This window comes from Rhopalosiphum padi, chromosome 1 (assembly GCF_020882245.1).
Source record: "Rhopalosiphum padi isolate XX-2018 chromosome 1, ASM2088224v1, whole genome shotgun sequence".
NCBI lineage: Eukaryota > Metazoa > Arthropoda > Insecta > Hemiptera > Aphididae > Rhopalosiphum > Rhopalosiphum padi.
In genome coordinates this window covers 65267556-65288618 of record NC_083597.1, presented here as the reverse complement: position 1 = coordinate 65288618, position 21063 = coordinate 65267556, and the positions used below count along the sequence as shown (strand labels likewise).

Sequence of the window (21063 nt, the reverse complement as noted above, 5' to 3'; positions counted from 1 at the left end):
CGACGGGGACGTCAGACTCGTCACAGTCACTATAGGCGCTGCGGGGATTTTTCAATGTTTACATGACTATGAGGCAACCTGTATAATCTACAAACTTTGGATAATATTATTCTATCGTGATATTATCATTTTTTCTACCACAGCTGTGCTGTAGATAATAAAATATGGTATGATGAAATTACCGCATTAACAAGAGTTAGTTGCATGCACTGATTGCCGAAATAAACAGAATGCAAACAACTTAACCTCAACAATAGCAATCAGTTTCTCTGTCCTTCTCGAAAACGTGTTCATTTTGATATTTCTTTTTAAGAAATTCTTCCTTTTAATTCCACTAATTTAGCAAGTATTTGCTAATTTTTTATTAAATTTATTGCTGTATCTATACACTAGTCCATAATGTCCGACGTTGAAGATGCCGTAGAGGTTGGTGAACACGGAGAAATGTACAACCTTTTGAAAGAAGTGTTAAAAAATGCCCAGGTGAACGGCAGCCTTTTGCACGGAATACACGAGGGTACCAAAGCTCTAGAGAAGAAACTTGGTAAATGTTAAACTTACCATTTTATTTATTTTATTATAAATTACATGTTTTTAATTTTTTGTATAGGAGTACTATGTGTGTTGGCCAACAACTGTGAAGAAGCCATGTACAAGAAATTAGTGACTGGATTATGTGCCGAGAACAGTACTCCTCTGATTGAGGTAGACAGCAACAAGACTTTAGGGGAATGGAGCGGTCTTTGTAAGTACGACAACAACGGTCAAGCCAGGAAAGTTGTAGGGTGTTCATGCGTGGTTGTCAAACATTTCGGAGATGACACACAAGAATTGGACACTTTGTTAGAGATTTTGAAGAAAAAGAATTTTGCGTAGATCAATAAAACCAAATCTTTTTAATTTAATTGTTAAACTTGTGTTTTTTATTTTTCATTTAATAACTGAGAAAATACCAACATGACACTGATCTTCGTATACCATATACTCGAGATCACATAACATTAATTTTATTCCAATTATTAATTTTGTTACTTAATAATTTGAATAAGATTATACTTGGGTTCCCATATTTATGTATACATTTCTTTATGACAACGGTATTGGTTCAAATCTAATACGTTTTTAATATTTTGATGATCATTCATTTCCACCTGTTATATTAAGTGAATATTATCCTTATTGCGAGAGATTCATAATATTACACTATGCTATACATCGATAAAGTACATATTTTATGCTTATTGCTGACAACTTATCTATAGTTATTAACTTTGGTTTCTATGATAACTCTTAATATTGTTTTTTCTTTTATGTGCATATCTTAAAGTATCATAATATAAAAATAATGGGTTAAAAACAGGACAATCACATTTTAAATAGAATGTATGTTCAATGGTCATCCTAATTTTTACTAAATAATGAGAAAAAAATAATAGCGACATACCGCATATATAAAAACAAAAAAAAGGTGTAAAATGTTAATTTTGGTTAAAGTTATTAAAATAATTGCAGTCACAAATATAATTATTTTTTAATATGTATATAAATTTAAAAGCACGCTTGTTAAAATAAACTACATTTATATAAATTGTTGCACTTAAGGTTTTGAAGTGATGTAATACCTATATTAAATAACTAATAATATTTAAGTTGTATTTGTTAATACAATAATACCTGTGGGCTGCATAAACCAAATTTTATCGTTAATAATGTAATCTTAAGATGTTTGTTCACTGAGTATATTACAAAAAAAAAATAATATATGCCGAGAATTACATAAATCCAAAACATTTAATTGGAGAAGAAGATTTACCAATTTTTTTTTAATAATACTAGTATATAGGATAAATATGATTTTATTTTATTATTATTTACTTATTGAACTTATCAATTGACTTATTTTATATTTTAACTAATATTTGGAATTTTGAAGTTAAATGCATTTGACGTTTTTTTCCTAGATTTGTTTTTCATACAATATGTTTAACATATTTAAATATAGGAGCATTTTGTTAAAAAATATTATTATCATCTTGTCATGTTATAAATGCTAAATCTAAATAAAATAATACAGTAGTAATTGTCAAATCTAGATTGTTGCATACTACAAGATAAATATTTAAAAAAGAATCAAATGATAACTACACACATTAAAACAAAATCCTTTTTTTGATTTTATCGAATAAGCAGCGACTACTGTACTTGGTGTAATAATTATATATTGGGTAAAATGGCTGTTTTAAATCTAATGGTTTCTAATGAGAAATTGGCTGTTTTTGTTATAGTTCAAATGATATGTGATAAATGCATGCCAACATCATTGTCAGCAGATGTTGATAATGTGATCAGTATTCAGTATATTATAAATTTATAAGATTATTCTATTAAAATAAAATATTGAAACCATATAATGTATGGGTGTTTAATTTTAAACATTATTTTGACCCTGTTAAATACTACCATATCTGATATATTATGTTTAGGATAATTTTTTCAATCAAACAATCCAACATTTTTCCTTCACATAATATACAGTTGAATTAAAACATTTGAAAAAAATTATAAATATGTTTTACTATAATTTTTTATTAAATTAATACTAATTAATAAATTGATATTATTTTCAATAAAGTTTTTAAACTTCAGCATTTTTATTGTTTAAAGTACATACAGTTAAACTAAAGATTAAAATTTTCATCAGCATCTAATTGTTAAATTGTTTTTCCTCAAATACATATTTTTAAGGTTTGGTCATTAAATGTTAAATTGTATTTAAAGGTAAGTGGTTATTTTTTATTATTAATAAAATAAATAAATGCTACCTTTGTAAATACCAACATCTTAATAAGTATAACATTTTCTTTGAAGTCTAGCTCCTTGTTTTCAATATACATGTTGAAAAGATTTATCTCATTTTACTTTATATTTTTTTTTGTTTTTGTATAAAATCCAATCTGTAGGCACTGGGCTATGACAAAAATTGTTTTTATTGCAATACTTACTTAAGAATCTAGAAAACTTTTTAAATTAAAATTTAATTTATATTTGTCTGTTTATGTACCAACTCATGTCAGTGGCACATTGTAATTGTGATTTTAAGTCATTTAACCAAACCAGGAAGATCAATTTCTACCAAAAATATATTCATAATATATGTATAATATAATACATGCAAATAAATATTGAATCCAAACATTGATATATTGAGTATAAAATTAAACTAATTATTAAATGTTCTATTAAAGGCATTAATTAATAATTATTAATGTAGGTCTATACATTACTTTTGTGAATACTTTGCTTGAAGGAATTATATTTTACACTTATGAATAGCTAGATATCTATTTTATTGAAATTGTTTAAGTACTATACTACTACTTATTTATATTATCAATGTAGTCGATACATTTAGTTTACAAAATTATTGATTAATTGAATAATGTAGGTATAATAATAATTAAACTTATAATTAATTAAAATAACTTTTACGAGTTAAGCTAGTAATCTCTATTAAGTTCATGGTTAAGTGATATTTGTATGGATTGTAAGAAGTCTTCTCTATGCTAATTCACAACTGTAAAATAAAACAAATAATATTATAATTTTTGGATCAAATTATACAAAATAGTTTACTGTATGCTATAATAGTATAGTATTTTCTAAATATTGAAAAAAAAAATTCTATAAGTTTGTAAATTGTAACTAGGCAAATTAGTAATTAAATACACTGCTATACTATGAAGTATATTATAATTCAGTGATTTGTATATATTTCCCACCTGCATGTATTGTAATCATATTTGTATCCTGTTGTACATTCTTGCTCTTCAATGCATCGACACGAACAAGTGTCTGAATCCCATACCTTTTTACCTTGTTCTTCGCACTCTTCTTCTGAATTATTACAAACACATTGACATTCTCTGGCATTATACATTTGTGAGGGCTTACAGTCCTATAGAATAAAAAGGTATTTTATTTTTTCACTTCTTGCAGCTTAATATTATATAGTTTTATTTGTTGCTGATAAACACACTTTCTCTTTAACGATACAATCACATTTACATTTCACATGTTGCTCTATAGTAATAATTTTTTTTTCTTTGAAAGTGAATGTTTCATTATACTGTAGAATGGTAACCTGTGGATAATACATTTAAAATAAGAATAAAAGTAATACAAAATAAATATTTAATAAACATTTAAAATGTTTTAACTTTCTTCAAAATTAAGCATCTCTACTTCGGTTGGTTGACAGGAAACCAAACTGCTACCACAACAACCACCACATCGCTTCACTCGTGTACAGGGTGGTGAATAGTATAAACTTGGGTTATTATCATCTCTCAGGCTAACTGTTTGATTTTCGGTGGTACAAGTGGCTGCTTTTGGAACAATCGTCGAATCTTTGGATTGTATAATAAAATTAAATATTGGTAATCACTAATCAACCATCATAATTCAATGTATTAAAACAGTATGTATCTACTGTTTTAAAATATATAATTTAAATTTTTTATCATTAATTGATATTTTTGTTATATTCCTATCCAATATTATAATTTACAATTATAAATACAATATTATATATCTTACTTTGACCATCATAAGTTTCATACTTTAACATTTCTTGAATATCGATATGTGGCATAAACTTAAATAGTTCTGAAACACTTTTAACCTGGTTTAATTCCATTATGATGTCCAACGGTATCTAAAACACCAAGACAATCATTCTTAGTATAGAACACACATAGTGGCGGTAATATATTAAAATTGAAAGTATAGTAGGTACAATTATTTTTTGTTAGTTATTAATTAACTTGAAGTTAAGTAATTGGACACAATCAGAAAAAATGTAAGTTTAATTTTTTTTTAAGTAAGACTAAGTATATAGTTATAGTTTTTATCTTTTCTATATTTGGCCATTTGTTTTACATTTCAAATCATAGTGTTAAGATCTCCATAATTGTTCTACATACTTTTATGTAGTTTTTCTAAAACTAGTTTATAGAACACCAAAATATTTTTAAATTTAATTAAATTATTTATATATTGCCATGCTTCTACTATTCATCATTATTCATTACAAGAGGCCATTTTATTACTAGTCATATAATATGACCTCTACATTTTAAATATATAATTTGGGTATTCGGAAAAAAAAGCTCGGTAACTAAATACATTATTCTTTACCTATTTTATTATGATGATTTACATAATTAAATATAATCATTACATTTATCTATGTAAATTTCTTTAACATATTTAAAAGTATAGCTGCATTCTGCATTTAACATTGTCAATAACTGTCATTTGCCATTTGTACCTACATAAAACATAATTCAAAAAATGTTTAAGGTAAACATTTAAAATAATTAAAAAATATAAAATAATTGTCATTTGCATATAATTTAAAAAATTTAAATTAATTAATTTAATATTTTTTTAATTATATAATACAAATTATAAATGACAATTATTTTAAATTTTACCTTAACATTTTTTTATTTTATATTTTTTTAATTACATTAAATTTTTACTCATTTTTAAACATTTTTAAAATTATTTAGGTACAAATGACAATTATTGGCAATGTTAAGTGCAGATTGCAGCTATACTTTAAAATATATTAAAGAAGTGTTATAGGTATATAAATGTGATGATTATATTTAATCATGTTCATGTAAATCATAATTCATAATAAAATAACGAATAATGTATTTAGTTGGTACGAGGCTTTTTTTCCTAGATTCGTAATTTGCTTTTAAAATCTAAATATGATCTGTTTATTATGTCTGTTATTATTTTTTTCAGATCTATATCTAATATATTGGTTGGAAAATTAGAACAGGATTGGTTTTTTGATATTTTAATTTTTAGCTAAATTTGAGGATTTTCAGTATAACAATATAACAATACAATTATTGGTTCTTAATATATTTGTTAAATTGTAAGCCCATACCAATCTAAGTATTTTTTTTCTTACCAGTTGATTATTTTTGTTTATCATGTTGACAGAAATTTGAAACGTAAATGTTTAAACCGAAATTTAACTGACGGAAAAATAATAATAAAAGGAAATTGGTAAAAGATTATATTTTATACTATTTAATCGCTAACGAAATCTGAGTATAAACTGACAGGAGATTGGCGCTCATATATTTTTAAATCCTCTATAGTATCGAAACATATTTTAAATATGTGTGATGGAGTAGCTAGGTATCTAAAAGTGTCAACATCATAGCGGAACATAAAAATATATAACTTATATGATGGCTATAGTGGTTGGCCGTGGTTTAAAACAAGGACGTAGCCAGAGGGAGGGGGGGTCCATGGGGTCCGGACTCCCCCCCGAAATGTCATCGACAAAATTTTTTTTTAGAATCTGAGTAGAACGAAAATGCTAGTGTTTTTTCAATGATGTTTTTTTATTGTACTCGTAAATCTAATAATGAATTAGGTATATTATGTAATGGAAAAATTTACAAAATGATACAGTTAGCACACATATAAATATATATATAGGTACTCATATACGGGTATAAGTATACTATATAGCTGGGTATGAGGTAAATATAAAAATATATAATATACATAGACGATAGACCCTTGTATAAACTAAAACCCATAATAACCATGATGATAAAAAAAATGACACCTAAGTTCTATCCCCTAATCATGGCGTCACGGGAAGGAAGGACGATCACGGCATAGGGAACGAGATTCCTGAGCGGCAGACTGCGGTCGGCTCACGAAAAGGGCTATAGGATCATGGATCAGCACGATGTTTAACTAAATGTATTGTTACTGTAACCGATAAATGTAAGTGGGCAAGTCGCGGGGACTTTCCCGACTGCCTCCATTATAACAAATAATAATTATTGAATCCAATAAACAATGGCGGTGCCGTGGAACTCAGTGGAAGTAATGCGAAAGCAGTTCTATATATTCTACATTTTCTAACATGTCTATTTTACTTTTCTCCAAAACTATTATAGCTAAAAAGTTGATTGATAGCTCATTAAAAAGAGATTATCAAATGGATACAAAATATGTGAGATTAAAAATGTTCAAAAAAATTATTTAATTTTTAATAAAAATGAAAATAAAATACATTATACTCGTACATACATATTGCATACCTACACTTAATAAATTTCTAAAAATTTAAAATCAAGAAAGTTTACATGCCGATTTTTGACTTGGCATGCGTTTTTTTTTACAATTTGTCAGTGTCGATCTGGCTCATGACTGGGTCCCTGGTTAACTAATTTCGAATAGACCCTCTACAAACTTAATTTTAACTTAAACGAAAAAATTTAACTGTCATTTAATAAAATATTAAAGCTATTTTATACATAATTAATAAAATTAGGTCGTTTTTTTCAACGCCTTTATCAATGTAGATCTATTTTTATCCCGTAGAGTAGTAAGCTAAATACTGCGTTTATACTTATCACCAGACCACAATAATTACCATGTATCTATCCATGTCACTATCTGTTCAATGTTTACATATTTATTAGAATTGTACCCAATTAGAATTTTAAACACATACATATTTTTTATTACGTTTACGATTGGCTATGGGCTAATGTTGAAAAATATCGAAGGGCCCTCGGCGATCGCCGGGTAGCCGGGTGGGCCAGACCGACACTGCAATATGTACATACTATATAATATAACATTCTGTAGGTCATTACGAATTTAATTTTTACTTAATAAGAATGGTTAAAATTACTTATTATTATTATTATTATTTTGACTTGACTAGACTTGACCCTCCTGAAATAAAATCTTGGCTACGTCCCTGGCTTAAAATTTAAGAGAATGAACTGATCAAACTATTGATCACACAATACACTTATTCTGATTTCTAATTATTGTTGATATTAATTTTGAAAAAAAATCTGATAATATAATAATTTTTTTTAAAGTGTGGAAATTATGTAAAATATTGTTACATAACTAACAATATATCATAAGTAGTATCATCGTTGACTATAGAATAGACTAGCTAGTTATTTAATCAATGGTAATATATTAAATAATTTAAACATAAAAGTATTAGTTACCTATTGTATAATACAAGTGGAAAGCGGGAAGCGTGCTACAAGATAGTAAGTTACAGTATTATCTTTTGTCACTGGAATTTTTTATTCGTACGACTGTATCTTATTTTATTCTAGAAAAGACAGTAAAGGTATAAAGTTTGTATATAGTATATTAAACAAAAAAATCAATAACTATAACTATAACTAAAAAACTAAAAATTGTTAAAAACAAAATACAAAAATGTATATTTCTGTTCTATAAGCAGGAGGTACATTAGGTACAATATATAAATTATAAGGTGCATTTATGCATATTAACTGTTGTAATGTTGTTCAGTTGTACCGTAATATATATATATAAAAAAATTGTTTTCACGGGGTTTCTAAAGTGTGGGGGGCTCTAGGATGGTGCCTTCGCTGAAACTACAACTTTAACCCTTTGGGTAATCTAGTACGAATATATGAATGTTTATGATTTAACGTTATATCTTAATATCTTATGGGTAACAATATGGAAGTAATATGAGTACCTACCTATTTTATGTAACTTTGTAATCTTGTAGATACAACAATATAGAATAATACAAAACTAACTAATAATTACTTCTGGATAATTTTTAATTTGATAATTATTTGACTCGATAATATGCCCACCACAAGGTCGTTCGGGTCCATGTTCGTTGATGTTAAAGATGTTTTCACTAGAAGAATCTTTAAACTGTTTAAACTGATATTTTTTGTCGAAAGTAGCCGTTATTGTGATCAAAAGTAATAAACAATAATAAATTATAAAATATGTATGGTACATTATGGATCGTGTTTTTACAACTTCGTTATTGCGTTAGTACGTTAGCTATAGGTACATAAAATGTGGTAGCCGAGTTAACTGTATAAAATCGTGTAGATTATTATAACTTATAACTTATAAGTGTTATACACTTTACTATTATTTATTACACTACAGTATTATTCACACTAAAGAGTAAAGAGGGAAACTTGAGATAAGAATTGTTTAAGTATCAATTGAATTATTTCCTTGAAAATATACCAAATCATACATAAATACCTATTACGTATAGGTACGTAATAAGTTTAGCCATTTAGGTATGTTCAATGTTGAGTATGGTGTATTGGTGTGTCAGTGTAGGACGTAGGTACTTAACTATAGTACCTACAAATAACACTTCAAATAGGTGTAGCTTGCTATTTTGGTATAAAATTAAATGGATCACCGATCACCTAGCCCACGCGAACTTTTTTTAAATATAATAATAACAAATAATAATAATAATCTTTATTTACGTAATTAAATTCCAATTAGTATCTTATGAGTTATGACTAAGATAGTAATAGTAATAATTTTGCTACCGTATTACACTTACGTAAATTCCCCTAAAAACATTTTGCTACCGTATTACACTTACGTAAACTTCCCTAATAATAAATTAGAACTATTTAACCTAACTACGTGTACCTATTTATTTATTTTTTATTATATTTTAATTAAATATTTGCTGAGATATTTTTTCAGTTTCAATGATTTCGTTCAGCTTGTCCGGATTTTTATCAATATTGCAGTTAAAATTTAATCTTAATCGTTTAGGAATTGTATTGAATTGTAAATTACAACAAGTATCGGCATTTAATACATAATATGTTGTTTTGACGGTCATTTTCAGTTATTTTTGTTTATCTGTTGTCTGTCGATATTAACGGTATTAATTGGGAAGATACGTTGTAAAAATATATAATTCCTTGACTTTTTGAACATTTAACAATTTAGTTTCTTTCAAAAGATAACTGCGTCTAATATTTTCCTTTCTCAGTCACATACAGTCGTCGTTACTTGCGTGATATATATTATTCTATAGTAAATTTATAACATCGTTTGTGTTTCATGTGATGTTTTAACGAATTTATTTATTAATTAATAATAATAATTAATAAATTATGTCGGAAATTCAATTTATTACCAGTGAACGTGGTCGTCCATTAATTTGATATAAAATGTATAAATATTATTTTGAACGTACATTGATTCAAACTGGCGAAAAACTGGCGTTGTTGTGTTAAGAAATGTCCAGCTTTTATAAAAATATTAGAACCTCCAAGTATAATATCATCAAGTAATGAAGATCATAAACACGAATCTTGCAGTGAACAGTAAAAATCAAAGCATTCAGTAAAAAGAAAAGCAACTGATAATCCGCACGATAAACCAAGTAAAGTTTTAATTCAATGTTTAAATGACCAGACACCAGTCAATTAGTAAATTAGAAATAACTGACTTAAAATATGTTAAGATAAACGTATACAATGCACGCCGTAATATTTTACCTCCTTTACCAAAAAATATGAACTCTGTCCACGAAGCTATTGAGCAACTTAATATAAACACAATCCAAGATGAACATTTTTTATTAACAAATAATATAATAGATAATTTAACAATTTTTTCATGTAAATCAAATTTAATAGCTTTTTGTCAAGCCGAAATTGTATATCTTGACGGAACATTTCTGTTCTAAATTTTTTTACCAATTCTTAACTTTCCCTGGTTATTTAAACGGTCATTATGTTCCTCTAATATTTTGTTTATTTAAAGATAAAAAGGAATTAACATATAATAACAATGTTTGCAAACAATAAATGAACTATGTAATGTAGTTGGTAGTGAATTCTAATCAAATAAAATTGTAACTGATTTTGAAAAAGGGTTAAGAAATGCTTGCATGTTACAATGGCCCGGAATTAAATTAGATGGTTGTCGTTTCCATTTATCGCAGGCATGGTGGCGTGCAATTCAAAGATTTGGGCTCGCGACGGACTATAAAAATAACGAATTAGAAATTAGTAAAGGCCTTCGTAAACAATTATTTTATAAAATTCAGACGCACGCATTATAGACAAACTCCGATCAACGAACAATTTAAAACTAACCTATCCAGCAACATTGCTAATGACTCGTATAGTCATATTGTAAATGTCATTAATCGTTATCGCAATACTGTCCCACTGTGGTCTGCGATAATGTGCGTATAATAATAGTATAATATAAAATAATATAATAATTGTAGATCACCAACTACACCTTGTATAGTACGGTAGATCACCATCACCTGATACACCTAAAAAGAGGTAGTAGATCACCTGCTACACGAATGCCTTAGTAAATGGCTACATTACTGTTTTGGATTGATATTTTTAAACCCAGAAGATCTGAAGATGTTGAAAACTGTTTTAGTATTGACTTGTACAACATTAAACCAAACGATGGCCGCCTGGATACATTTAATGATTATTTAAAAAATACATATATTGATATATTAGTGAACGAGCAATTTTTCCACCTACAGTTTGGGCAGAAGCTTCTTCCGAATTGACAAAATCCACCAATGCTTGTGAATAATTTCATGCCCATTTTAAATAAAATTTTAACCATAGCCATCCAAATATTTTTATTTTTATTGATAAATTAAAAACATTCAATCAGAAATTTATATAAAATTACAGAGTATACATAAACCAAATAGTTGCCATAATAGTAAGTTAAAAAGACGACAATTATTAAACCAGCTAATAAAAAAATATAAAGATCAAAAAATAACTAAATTGCATTATATAAAAACAATTTCACATTATTACTCTATAAAAAAATAATCAACATCAACAACATCTACAATTAACACTTAATAATTTTAATAAAACTAGAATGACGATCTAAAGAGCTGAATTTTTTTATAAAGAAAAATCAATTTTTAGAAGATAACTAGAACCGCCTCCACGTGGTGTCCTCTGGGTTACGCTAAATAGTTCTAATTTTTTATTAGGTGAGTTTATTAAGTGTAATACGGTAGCAAAATTTTTTTAGGGGAGTTTACTATTAGGGGAATTTACTATTTAAAATTTTAGGGGAGTTTACATTTGCCCCTTAGTTTATAGGTCTTACCGTATTCCTGTTATCGGCCGACTGCTATTGTTATTATTATATTATATGTATATAGATATACAAAATTAATTTTCACCGGTTTCAACCCTTTAAAATCAAAATTTTGAAAATCGGGTGACATGTGATGGTGACACTTAGGAAGTCTTCCTGAGGAAGGTATTTAGAACAACTCTGTGAAAAATACTTGGAAAAATGTTAAATAGCGTCAAGCGTCGTCACAAAATGGGAAAATAATAATGGCCTGTTCTAAGGATTATTATTGTCTAAGATTTGGCGTTTGATTACATTTTTTAACGTGATATTAAAAATATTGTATAGGTCAAGGCATGTGGTTATAGGTAACTTTCTACCAACACATGTTGTTACCTACGTAATAAATATACACCAATAACTTGTGTAATGTGAACATTTTGAATCAGCAGCTCTGTGCACCTTGCACCTGACGGGATTTAATCTATTCTTTGATTGTACACCGTATCGTGACCACATACCGGACGTGACCAGATTCGGGCTGCTTCTTTCATTCGCGAACCGCCGCCGGTGTTATCTTTCTATAGATAATGCGTTACAGAGATAAGTATTATTATTATTATTACTATTTTAGTATTATGTACTATGTAGCCTATATGTAGGTGCCGTAGTAGCCGTACTCCGTGGTGCGTACGTGCAGTTTGTGTTCGTGGTTCGTCCGTGGTTTGTTCGCGAAACACGATATTCATGCGTTTTTCACCCTAATGGGTCTGTGTGTCACCGTGTGTACGAACTACGAGTTTGCACTTCACCCGTGAGTGTGTGTAAGAAATTTGGTAATGAGTGAATCGATGGTTTTTTAGTTTTTATTTTCCGTTTCCGGGTGGTAATCATTAATCAACCATAGTGAAATCAGAATACTTTGTCCGTCGCCAAATTTTACGATGTGTGAGTAATATTGCGTTTAGTATCTTCGATCAGATTTACACCTGCGTGTCCGTTATTGCGACGCTAATGCAAAACCACGACCAACAATTGTGAATCGAAGAAAATTATCACTAGTGTCACGAAGCGATCGATTTAAAATAAAATAAATTAAGTCTGATTGTTCACACTAACATGTAAAGTAGGTTGGCCAAGACGTCAAGTGGTACTAGTTAAGACTGCCTCACAGCTTTGTCGACAAATGTTGTGTAAATGTATTACAAGCGTATTTTGTTTTTATTTCAGAATATGTCTTAGTAATGGGTCGAAATCGAAACAGAAGAGCCAACCACAGTGTTCAGAGTACCAATGTACCAATGTCCCAGCGTAGTGACTATGTTGATCTATGTCGCAACATTATACGCGACATGGATCTGTATGGAGTGTGTGTGCTAGATAATTTTCTGGGTTATCAACGAGGTATGACTGTACTAGATGAAGTTTTGAACCTATACAACATGGGAGTGTTTAAGGATGGTCAATTGGTTCGAAATAAAGCGAGTAATAATCTCAAAACAATACGAGGTGATCAGATCATTTGGGTTGATGGTCGTGAGGATTGTTGTAAACAAATTGGACAGCTTATAAGTGATGTTGATGCTGTAGTTATGGGATCAAACAAAATGAATGACAATGGTAAACTTGGAAACTATACCATTAATGGCAGAACCAAAGTGAGTTGTTTAGAAAAATAAACTGTATTCAAGAAATTTGTGTACAAAACGAAATAAAATGTATTTGTTAGTTTGGATCTCGTTTTATGTGAAATGTACATCTTGGTTCTTGGTTTTTAGTATTAATATTATCATTAGAGAATATATGTTAACTATTTAAGAAAATTAATTATCAACATTCAAACAACAGTAAGACTAGGTAGAATTAAACCAAAATAAATAAGATTTAAATCACAATCATCACATTTATTACTATATACCTACTGTATTACGGTATACTCTATAAAACAATAAAAAAATTAATTTATTTAGCTAAGTTAACCTGTGGTTGGTCGCATATATTTTTTATTCTTTAATAGTTACGTTGAGAGAATATCTCTGAGGAAGTGTGGGTCATTATACTTTTATATACTACTTTACCACTAGACAAATATTGACAATTAATAGTCAAATACAATTTTTCTTGATGTACAATTAATTTTAAATTAAATGTTACTGAACATTAAAATAATATTGAGGTGAGAAAATTTCTCACAATGCGACCAACAATGGGTCCAGAGTATTATACTGTAGATACATTAATATTAATATTAAAATAATATAGATTTAAGTTGTAATTAAGTGGACAAACATATTAACATATTTTAAGTTCATTATTTAATCAGCTATATTTATTTTTTGTCACTATTTATAGAAAAAAGCAATATATAATTTTAAATTTATACACAACAATAACTATGGAATGTATTTCTAAAATGGCTTTAAATAATATGATGAATATTTAACAAATGATTTGTGGGCAAATTTGCATCCTCACTTTTGTATAATATCCTACATAGTACATACCATAACCTAATTGTTTGGGATATCTTATTCTGATTTGCAAAAGTATTCTCAATTTAGTTTCCTTTTGTGAATTAAAGTTAAGGCCAAAACATTGGTCCATGTAAGAAGACTTGTTATTTTAAACTTATTTAAAGAAAAATTAATAAACAATTATACCAACTACACCTGTAATTTTTTTAAAACTGCTACTAAACCTTCAAATTAACTCTATGATTTTGTGTGTACTTTCAATTATATTACTGAAGTAGATATATGTATATTTTTATTTGTCTTTTTCTGCTTTATCAAAATATTGATGATTATTCTGTCATTCTCAATTTTTAGTTAAAATTGAACTACCCTGAACATCACTGGATTTCAAATAAACAGACTTGCATTTAAAAATTAGCTGTAGGATTTAATATTACTTTATTTATATATTTATATTAATAAATCTTATATAAAATTAAATGATTTGAATTAATTTTAGGCTATGGTCGCTTGTTATCCAGGACATGGATCTCATTATGTCAAGCATGTAGATAATCCAAACAAAGATGGCCGATGTATTACTGCAATATATTATTTAAATAAAGACTGGGATATAAAAGTAAGCACTAGTAAAATATTGGTAGACATCCAAGATTTATATTTAGTCTGGTTTATGAAATTAATGTTGTTCTAGTTATTTTTGTGTTTTTTTTTATATATAAAGTTTTTTTATGATTATAATATAAATTAATAAAAATTAGCTCTTAATTATTGGTATAAATATTGCATGCATTTATTGTTGTGACTTGTGATTAAATAAAATAATCATATTACTAGAAGACATAAATCTCATAGTCTCATATTTCTGATGTATTATTGCATTAAATTTCATGTAACATTTAATAGTACTTTTTTATCATTATAAATAAAATATGTAAACTTGCTAAAATATCTTTATTCTTTAATGCAAAAAAATTGGTTTGCGGAATTAATACTCCATATAATCGTTTTCAAAATTATTTTATTTGTATTTAGATAAAATTTGTCAAATGACATTATTTAATAGTTTTAATAATATAAATTCTATTATCTATGATTTATGTACTATAGGAAAATGGTGGCTTGTTAAGAATATTTCCGGAAGGTTGGAGTGATCAAGTGGCTGATATAGAACCATTATTTGATCGTATATTATTCTTTTGGTCTGACCGAAGAAATCCTCATGAAGTTCAACCAGCTTTTAAAACTAGGTGAAATTTTCATACAAATACCATTTTTTTTTAAAGTATGCAATAGAGTTTAATCTATGTATTTGCATTAATTTGGTTTAGGTACGCAATTACTCTATGGTATTTCGATGGCAATGAGAAAGAAGAAGCTGGAAGAAGATTTCAAGATGCAAGTCAGTCTAATATCTGTTGTTACCAAAATGTTTGTTATTTATAATTTGTCAGAATATTGTATTATTTTAACATTATGTTTATATTTTTCAGGCGACTTAAATAGTATGCATGTTCCATAGTCTTGAAAATATCAGTAATATCTCATTAACTGGTAAATTGGACTCTTGAAATTCTGTACTGATCTTAAATAAGAATTTATGTTACTCAAGGTGATCTGTATACAGATCAACACAGTAAAAGGGTTAAGGTTTTTAATCTGTGATTTAGTTTACTGACCCAAGTACAATTGATTCCTTATTATAATTCAAATAATTAATTTTGGATTTTAAATAAATGGCTCAAACCATTTTACCTGTAGGTAGAAATTAAGTAAAAAAAAATTTGTATATTTATAAATAAAATATGATATAAAATAATTATGTGTTTTATAAATTTAAATATCACAACAGACTTGTATTTTTAAAAAAACAATCTAATAAATTATTGTTATTAGTTCAATAAATATTTTGTTACCATTATGATGTAAAATTTAAAGTTGATAATATGTTCTATTTATACAAATTTGCAGTAATTCATTATAATATGTTCTTATTTGTTAAATTGTTTAGGAATATATAAGTATATTTTTGTATACTGAAAAATATTTACTATTTAGTATTCAACATAACATGTTAATCCATATACCTATTTATTAATTATTTTTTGTGATATCTTAAATAATTTTCTTCTCATTTACTGTTTTTCCTTATTCATGGTGTTTATAAACACAATATATATAATTATTTTTATTTCTTATAAAAAAAAAAAAATATTAACAACTTCTTCTATAATCCAGTCTTTTATTTTAAATTTAACATTTTTATTATGTTTGATTGCTTCGATTTAATAGAAGCATTTGTATTACATTTTTGAGCTAAACAATTTTATTAAAATGTTTTAATGTATATAATATTCTCTTTTTGCATGTGTGTAAATAAAGGTTTTTGTATTTACAATTTTACAACATTTTTTTCTCAAAATTATTGCTTGAGTTTATTGTATTACATTGGTTCATTTCAGTCCAATCCATATGGTTTGAATATATCTGTGGGTCAGTTGTATATTTAATTAATATGCACCATAGTATTAACCCAATTAATGAGAGAACTAGTAAACAGCTACGTTTTGGCTCTTGAAATTGAAACATTTCTCGGAAGTCAGGAAATCCCATGTGATTGCAAAATTTATGAGCTATAATTGGTCCTATAACATGCCCAGTAGATATGAATAGCAATGCTGAATATGCTCCAAATATTGTAGTATACATAAACTGAAACACTAAAATAGCTAATTTAATAAATATCAAGAAAATATCAAATAATTATTTTAAAAACAAAACATTTTACTTTACGTATTATTAACATTTATTGATATACTATATCTATACTTTGCCTAATGAGATAATGTGTATAGTCTGTCTAACGAGAGAATGCGCCGATTGTGTGCAACCCCTTGCGTCACCAAGCTATCAAAACTGGTTCGCTTATGGCTGGGTATCATTGGAGAATGCGCAGAAAACTGATTTTGGTCGATTTGAGGCGCGTTCTCTCGCTGGACAGAGTGTAGATTATACACCATCCTAACCTAATAGTCATGTAGGGGTTCATAGTAAAATCAATTGTCTGGCATTCTCTTGCCCGACAGAGTATAAACAAGTCACAAGAACTTTATTTAAAATATTTTTACATAACATAATTATTATATTTAAGTATATAATACATATGTGCAATGTAATAAAAGATAATACATCAATAAAATGTTTTTAAGAATTTAAAAGTGTACCTGACATAATAAAAGCATCTAAACATGGTACACCGGCATGCATTCTTTCTATCCATTGATTAAAATGTGCTAAACAAGATACATAGTATGATTAAAAATTAGATATGTAGTCATATTATTAGAACAATTCCATTACCTGCTCCAAAAAATATGGGACAAATGAAAATAGTGGTCATTGGCTGGAAACATTGAAGCAATAGAGGTATAATGCAAGCTCTAAAGGTAAATTCTTCAGATATTGGTGCTACCACATAATTTCTGAGCCAAATCAAATCTGTTACGTTTGATTTTATATTTTCAATACCTGAGTATAATAAATTATTTATTAAATTGTATTAAATATATTATAATATTATTATGGTAGATTATAGATTTAAAACTTACTAATGATGTTTTTTAATTGAATGTTTTTACAAAAAATTAAACATATTGAACCCAGAAATAATATACATGTTAAAAAAAGTGAAGATGCAGCAGACATAAATATTCCGTCCCATTTCAAACCCAACCAATACCAAATAGGTACCTAAAAGTATTTATTTGAACTTTTAATAAAATAAAATAATGTTTTAATTAATATATCTTACTTTAGTTTTGTCGTTAATAAAATACCATGTATATAATGGTGAAAATATTAACATAAATGATACACTAAGAAATCTTTTCTTTATAGTCAAAGGATGATCTCTTAGAACAAAAAAAAAAAAAAGAGTAATTAATAATTAAATATGTTTATAAAATTATAATATTATTCACAATTGGCACTTATTGTTTATGAATTACAATAAATTCATAACTATAATATACATAATAATAAATTATAAAATTACCTAGAATGTTGTGAATTCCATACATATAAACTTGACACATAAATCACAGATAATAAGAGGCTTTCCAGAACACATTTTATGTAAGAACATTGGTAGTTTGATGTTATGTTCATTGTAAGAACAAAATTATGGTCATATCATTTTTTTTTCTTTTATTCTTGAACAATTTTGATGGTAAGCTATTAACAATAATTTTAAAATTTATGCATTCTAAAATAATGTATTAATTTTTATATGCCTATTACAGACCTATTTATTTATTCAAAAAGTTGTAGAATAATACTTAATACCTAATTATTAACTAATATTAACATCTTATGGAATTGAACATTTCAAGTTTTCTGAAATAATGTCTTGTCCATAGACGTGCGCACGGAGCGAGCTAAACGAGCCCCGGCTCAACTGGAATCTTTTTAGGAGTATAATAAAATTTAAAATTTATGTAAATTATATTTAACTCCTTCATTGTATTTGTGGAGATCATGAAAATTGTATTTTTCGTAATAGTGAAATAAAATATAAATATTTGAGTACCACCACATAATTTTTATCGATTTATTTATGTGACTAAAACATTGTGTACAAAATGTCAAAATATGTACCTAGGATGACTAAAGAAGTACTAAAGAATCTATACTCTATAGCAGCGGTTCCCAAACTTTTATGACCACGGCACCCTTGAGAAATAATTTGTGTTTTGCAGGAACCCCCTTCTTTAAATAATTTAAAATAATAATTTTTAATAATATAAATAATCCAAATATAATATAAAATAATTTTCTCAATAATCACATACATCTGGCGGAACCCTTGAGATTGTCCCACGGAACCCTAAGGTTGGGAAACGCTGCTCTATAGTATAGACAATGGCCTATCGACTAGTGGAAATAGGAAAATTAATTTATCAATTATTACATAATTAGTATTAATTACACATTTAGATATTACCTACTAAGTTTATATGTATAGTTACATATAAAAACATGCATTAGGTATACGTATTAATATAATATGTAATTTTATTTTCAACTTCAAAAATATACAAGTACCTATGTCAAGCACATACAACTTGATTCTATTTGTATAGGTATAAACATATTATACAGTTTTAAATTTACAATTATTACAATTAGAATGTATGTACCTAGTATGTTAATGTGTCAAAAAAATTAGGGGCACTGTTCAAGTATTGGGGCACTAATTCTTCCAGGCTCGACTGGAAATTAATGTCTGTGCACGTCTATGGTCTAGTTTAGTAGTATGAACTGAATTTTTAATTAATATACAATGACATTGAAGTAATTTACTTTTAATAATTTAATATGTTTTAAACTCAAATTCACTGTATTGTTGGTTAAAATTTACATATTATTTTGAAATTAATTGGTATGACAAATACAAATTATTTGAATTCACATAATAATTTAAGATTAAAATTATTTTAGAGTACATTTTTTTTTTTATAATAACTAAATTATAGGTAATTTATTAAAAGTATATCATATTTGTTTTGTAAAAAAAGGAATCTATTTTTTTTTTTAATTCATTGAAAGATAACTACAGTTTTGTTCATTTTTTTTGCTGATACTTGGCTCTATAAATATTTAAATTAATAATTACAAAACATGTCTTTAACATAAACAGTTAGATGGACAAAAATTTATTTATACAAGCAATGAGAAGTTCAATTAAACTAATATTTCATAAAACATTATAAACATAATAAGCTATTAAAAATATTGAACTAAATAATTTTTGTTAATTCAAAATTTTCAAAGAAATCAGGCTTATAAAATACAATGAAGAAAATTGTGAATCATTTCCAAACAAACAGGGAATTTAATTTAAATGAAAATTCAACATGCGAGTATTGTATGATTATTTACCTTTTATTTGAATTGGTAAAGCACTTAAATACAGAATACTAGATATAATTTTGATAATTATTCTTTTTAACAGCATCTAATCGAAAAATTTAACGAGCAAATGAGTAAAATAATTGTGTATTAGTACTGCTGGAGTATTTAATAGTATACTTTTATTTGTCTTTTTCGATTTATAACTCTAATTATAATTTAATAAAATACATTAAAAATTCAAACGGACGGTTAGTGAACTCGATCCAAAATATTAATATACTACATTCTAGCGAATAGCATAAAACATATTACCTAATATCTACCAGTTCCGAATTGCGAATATTTTACAAGTCGTTAAATGGCAACTGATGGATGAATAAAATATAAATATAAAAACACGACAGTTGCTATCACTGATAGCCACCAGTTATCAGTTGGTGATAAGTGCTATCAAATATGGCGTGTTTCGGATTTATTTTAGATGGGGGGGGGGGGTCAAAAATAAATACTTCTATTATCAATGGAACAAATAAGTTAAATTTTTGTTTGGGGGTGAGGTGGTTTCTCCAAGTCTTCGATAATATTAAATATTTCCTAACAAATAAAAATGAAGTATACTTTGTACAGAGTACTAAATTTTAAGTTTGGGGGACTTGGCAGAAATTCGAGATGCTAATGAGTTACATGAAAAAACGAACAA

The 21063-nt window shown here is 27.0% G+C and overlaps 4 protein-coding genes across 10 annotated transcripts; 2 read left to right on the top strand and 2 right to left on the bottom strand.

Moving 5' to 3' along the window:
* The first annotated feature begins 256 nt into the window (after window positions 1-256).
* Window positions 257-905, top strand: LOC132932233 (small ribosomal subunit protein eS12). Its single transcript, XM_060998506.1, has 2 exons — window positions 257-544; window positions 611-905. The coding sequence occupies exons 1-2, from the start codon at window positions 400-402 to the stop codon at window positions 874-876; spliced, it is 411 nt and encodes a 136-aa protein (XP_060854489.1). The 5' UTR covers window positions 257-399; the 3' UTR covers window positions 877-905.
* Window positions 906-3180: 2275 nt separating this feature from the next.
* LOC132932232 (vascular endothelial growth factor A-like) lies at window positions 3181-8989 on the bottom strand. 2 transcript variants are annotated; one of them, XM_060998505.1, is made up of 6 exons: window positions 8662-8989; window positions 4597-4714; window positions 4243-4406; window positions 4037-4141; window positions 3780-3955; window positions 3181-3574 (listed from the first exon to the last, which is right to left on the bottom strand). In XM_060998505.1, the coding sequence occupies exons 1-6, from the start codon at window positions 8863-8865 to the stop codon at window positions 3559-3561; spliced, it is 783 nt and encodes a 260-aa protein (XP_060854488.1). In that variant the 5' UTR covers window positions 8866-8989; the 3' UTR covers window positions 3181-3558. The 2 variants fall into 2 exon arrangements, with proteins under 2 accessions (XP_060854488.1, XP_060854487.1); XM_060998504.1 differs by having other exon boundaries at window positions 4222-4406; window positions 8662-8987.
* A 3623-nt stretch (window positions 8990-12612) lies between these two features.
* LOC132918098 (egl nine homolog 1) lies at window positions 12613-16269 on the top strand. Of its 5 annotated transcripts, none has more exons than XM_060979191.1 (6): window positions 12613-13102; window positions 13207-13634; window positions 14950-15069; window positions 15561-15700; window positions 15782-15852; window positions 15944-16269. In XM_060979191.1, the coding sequence occupies exons 2-6, from the start codon at window positions 13221-13223 to the stop codon at window positions 15970-15972; spliced, it is 774 nt and encodes a 257-aa protein (XP_060835174.1). In that variant the 5' UTR covers window positions 12613-13102; window positions 13207-13220; the 3' UTR covers window positions 15973-16269. The 5 variants fall into 5 exon arrangements, with proteins under 5 accessions (XP_060835174.1, XP_060835171.1, XP_060835170.1 ...); XM_060979188.1 differs by having other exon boundaries at window positions 12613-12924; window positions 15782-15881; window positions 15944-16087; XM_060979187.1 differs by having other exon boundaries at window positions 15782-15881; window positions 15944-16087.
* Window positions 16270-16672: 403 nt separating this feature from the next.
* Window positions 16673-20788, bottom strand: LOC132918097 (CAAX prenyl protease 2). 2 transcript variants are annotated; one of them, XM_060979184.1, is made up of 7 exons: window positions 20676-20788; window positions 18505-18683; window positions 18262-18361; window positions 18059-18200; window positions 17811-17978; window positions 17675-17743; window positions 16673-17170 (listed from the first exon to the last, which is right to left on the bottom strand). In XM_060979184.1, the coding sequence occupies exons 2-7, from the start codon at window positions 18615-18617 to the stop codon at window positions 16851-16853; spliced, it is 912 nt and encodes a 303-aa protein (XP_060835167.1). In that variant the 5' UTR covers window positions 18618-18683; window positions 20676-20788; the 3' UTR covers window positions 16673-16850. The 2 variants fall into 2 exon arrangements, with proteins under 2 accessions (XP_060835167.1, XP_060835169.1); XM_060979186.1 differs by lacking the exon at window positions 20676-20788 and adding an exon at window positions 20391-20643.
* Between the last annotated feature and the right edge of the window lie 275 nt (window positions 20789-21063).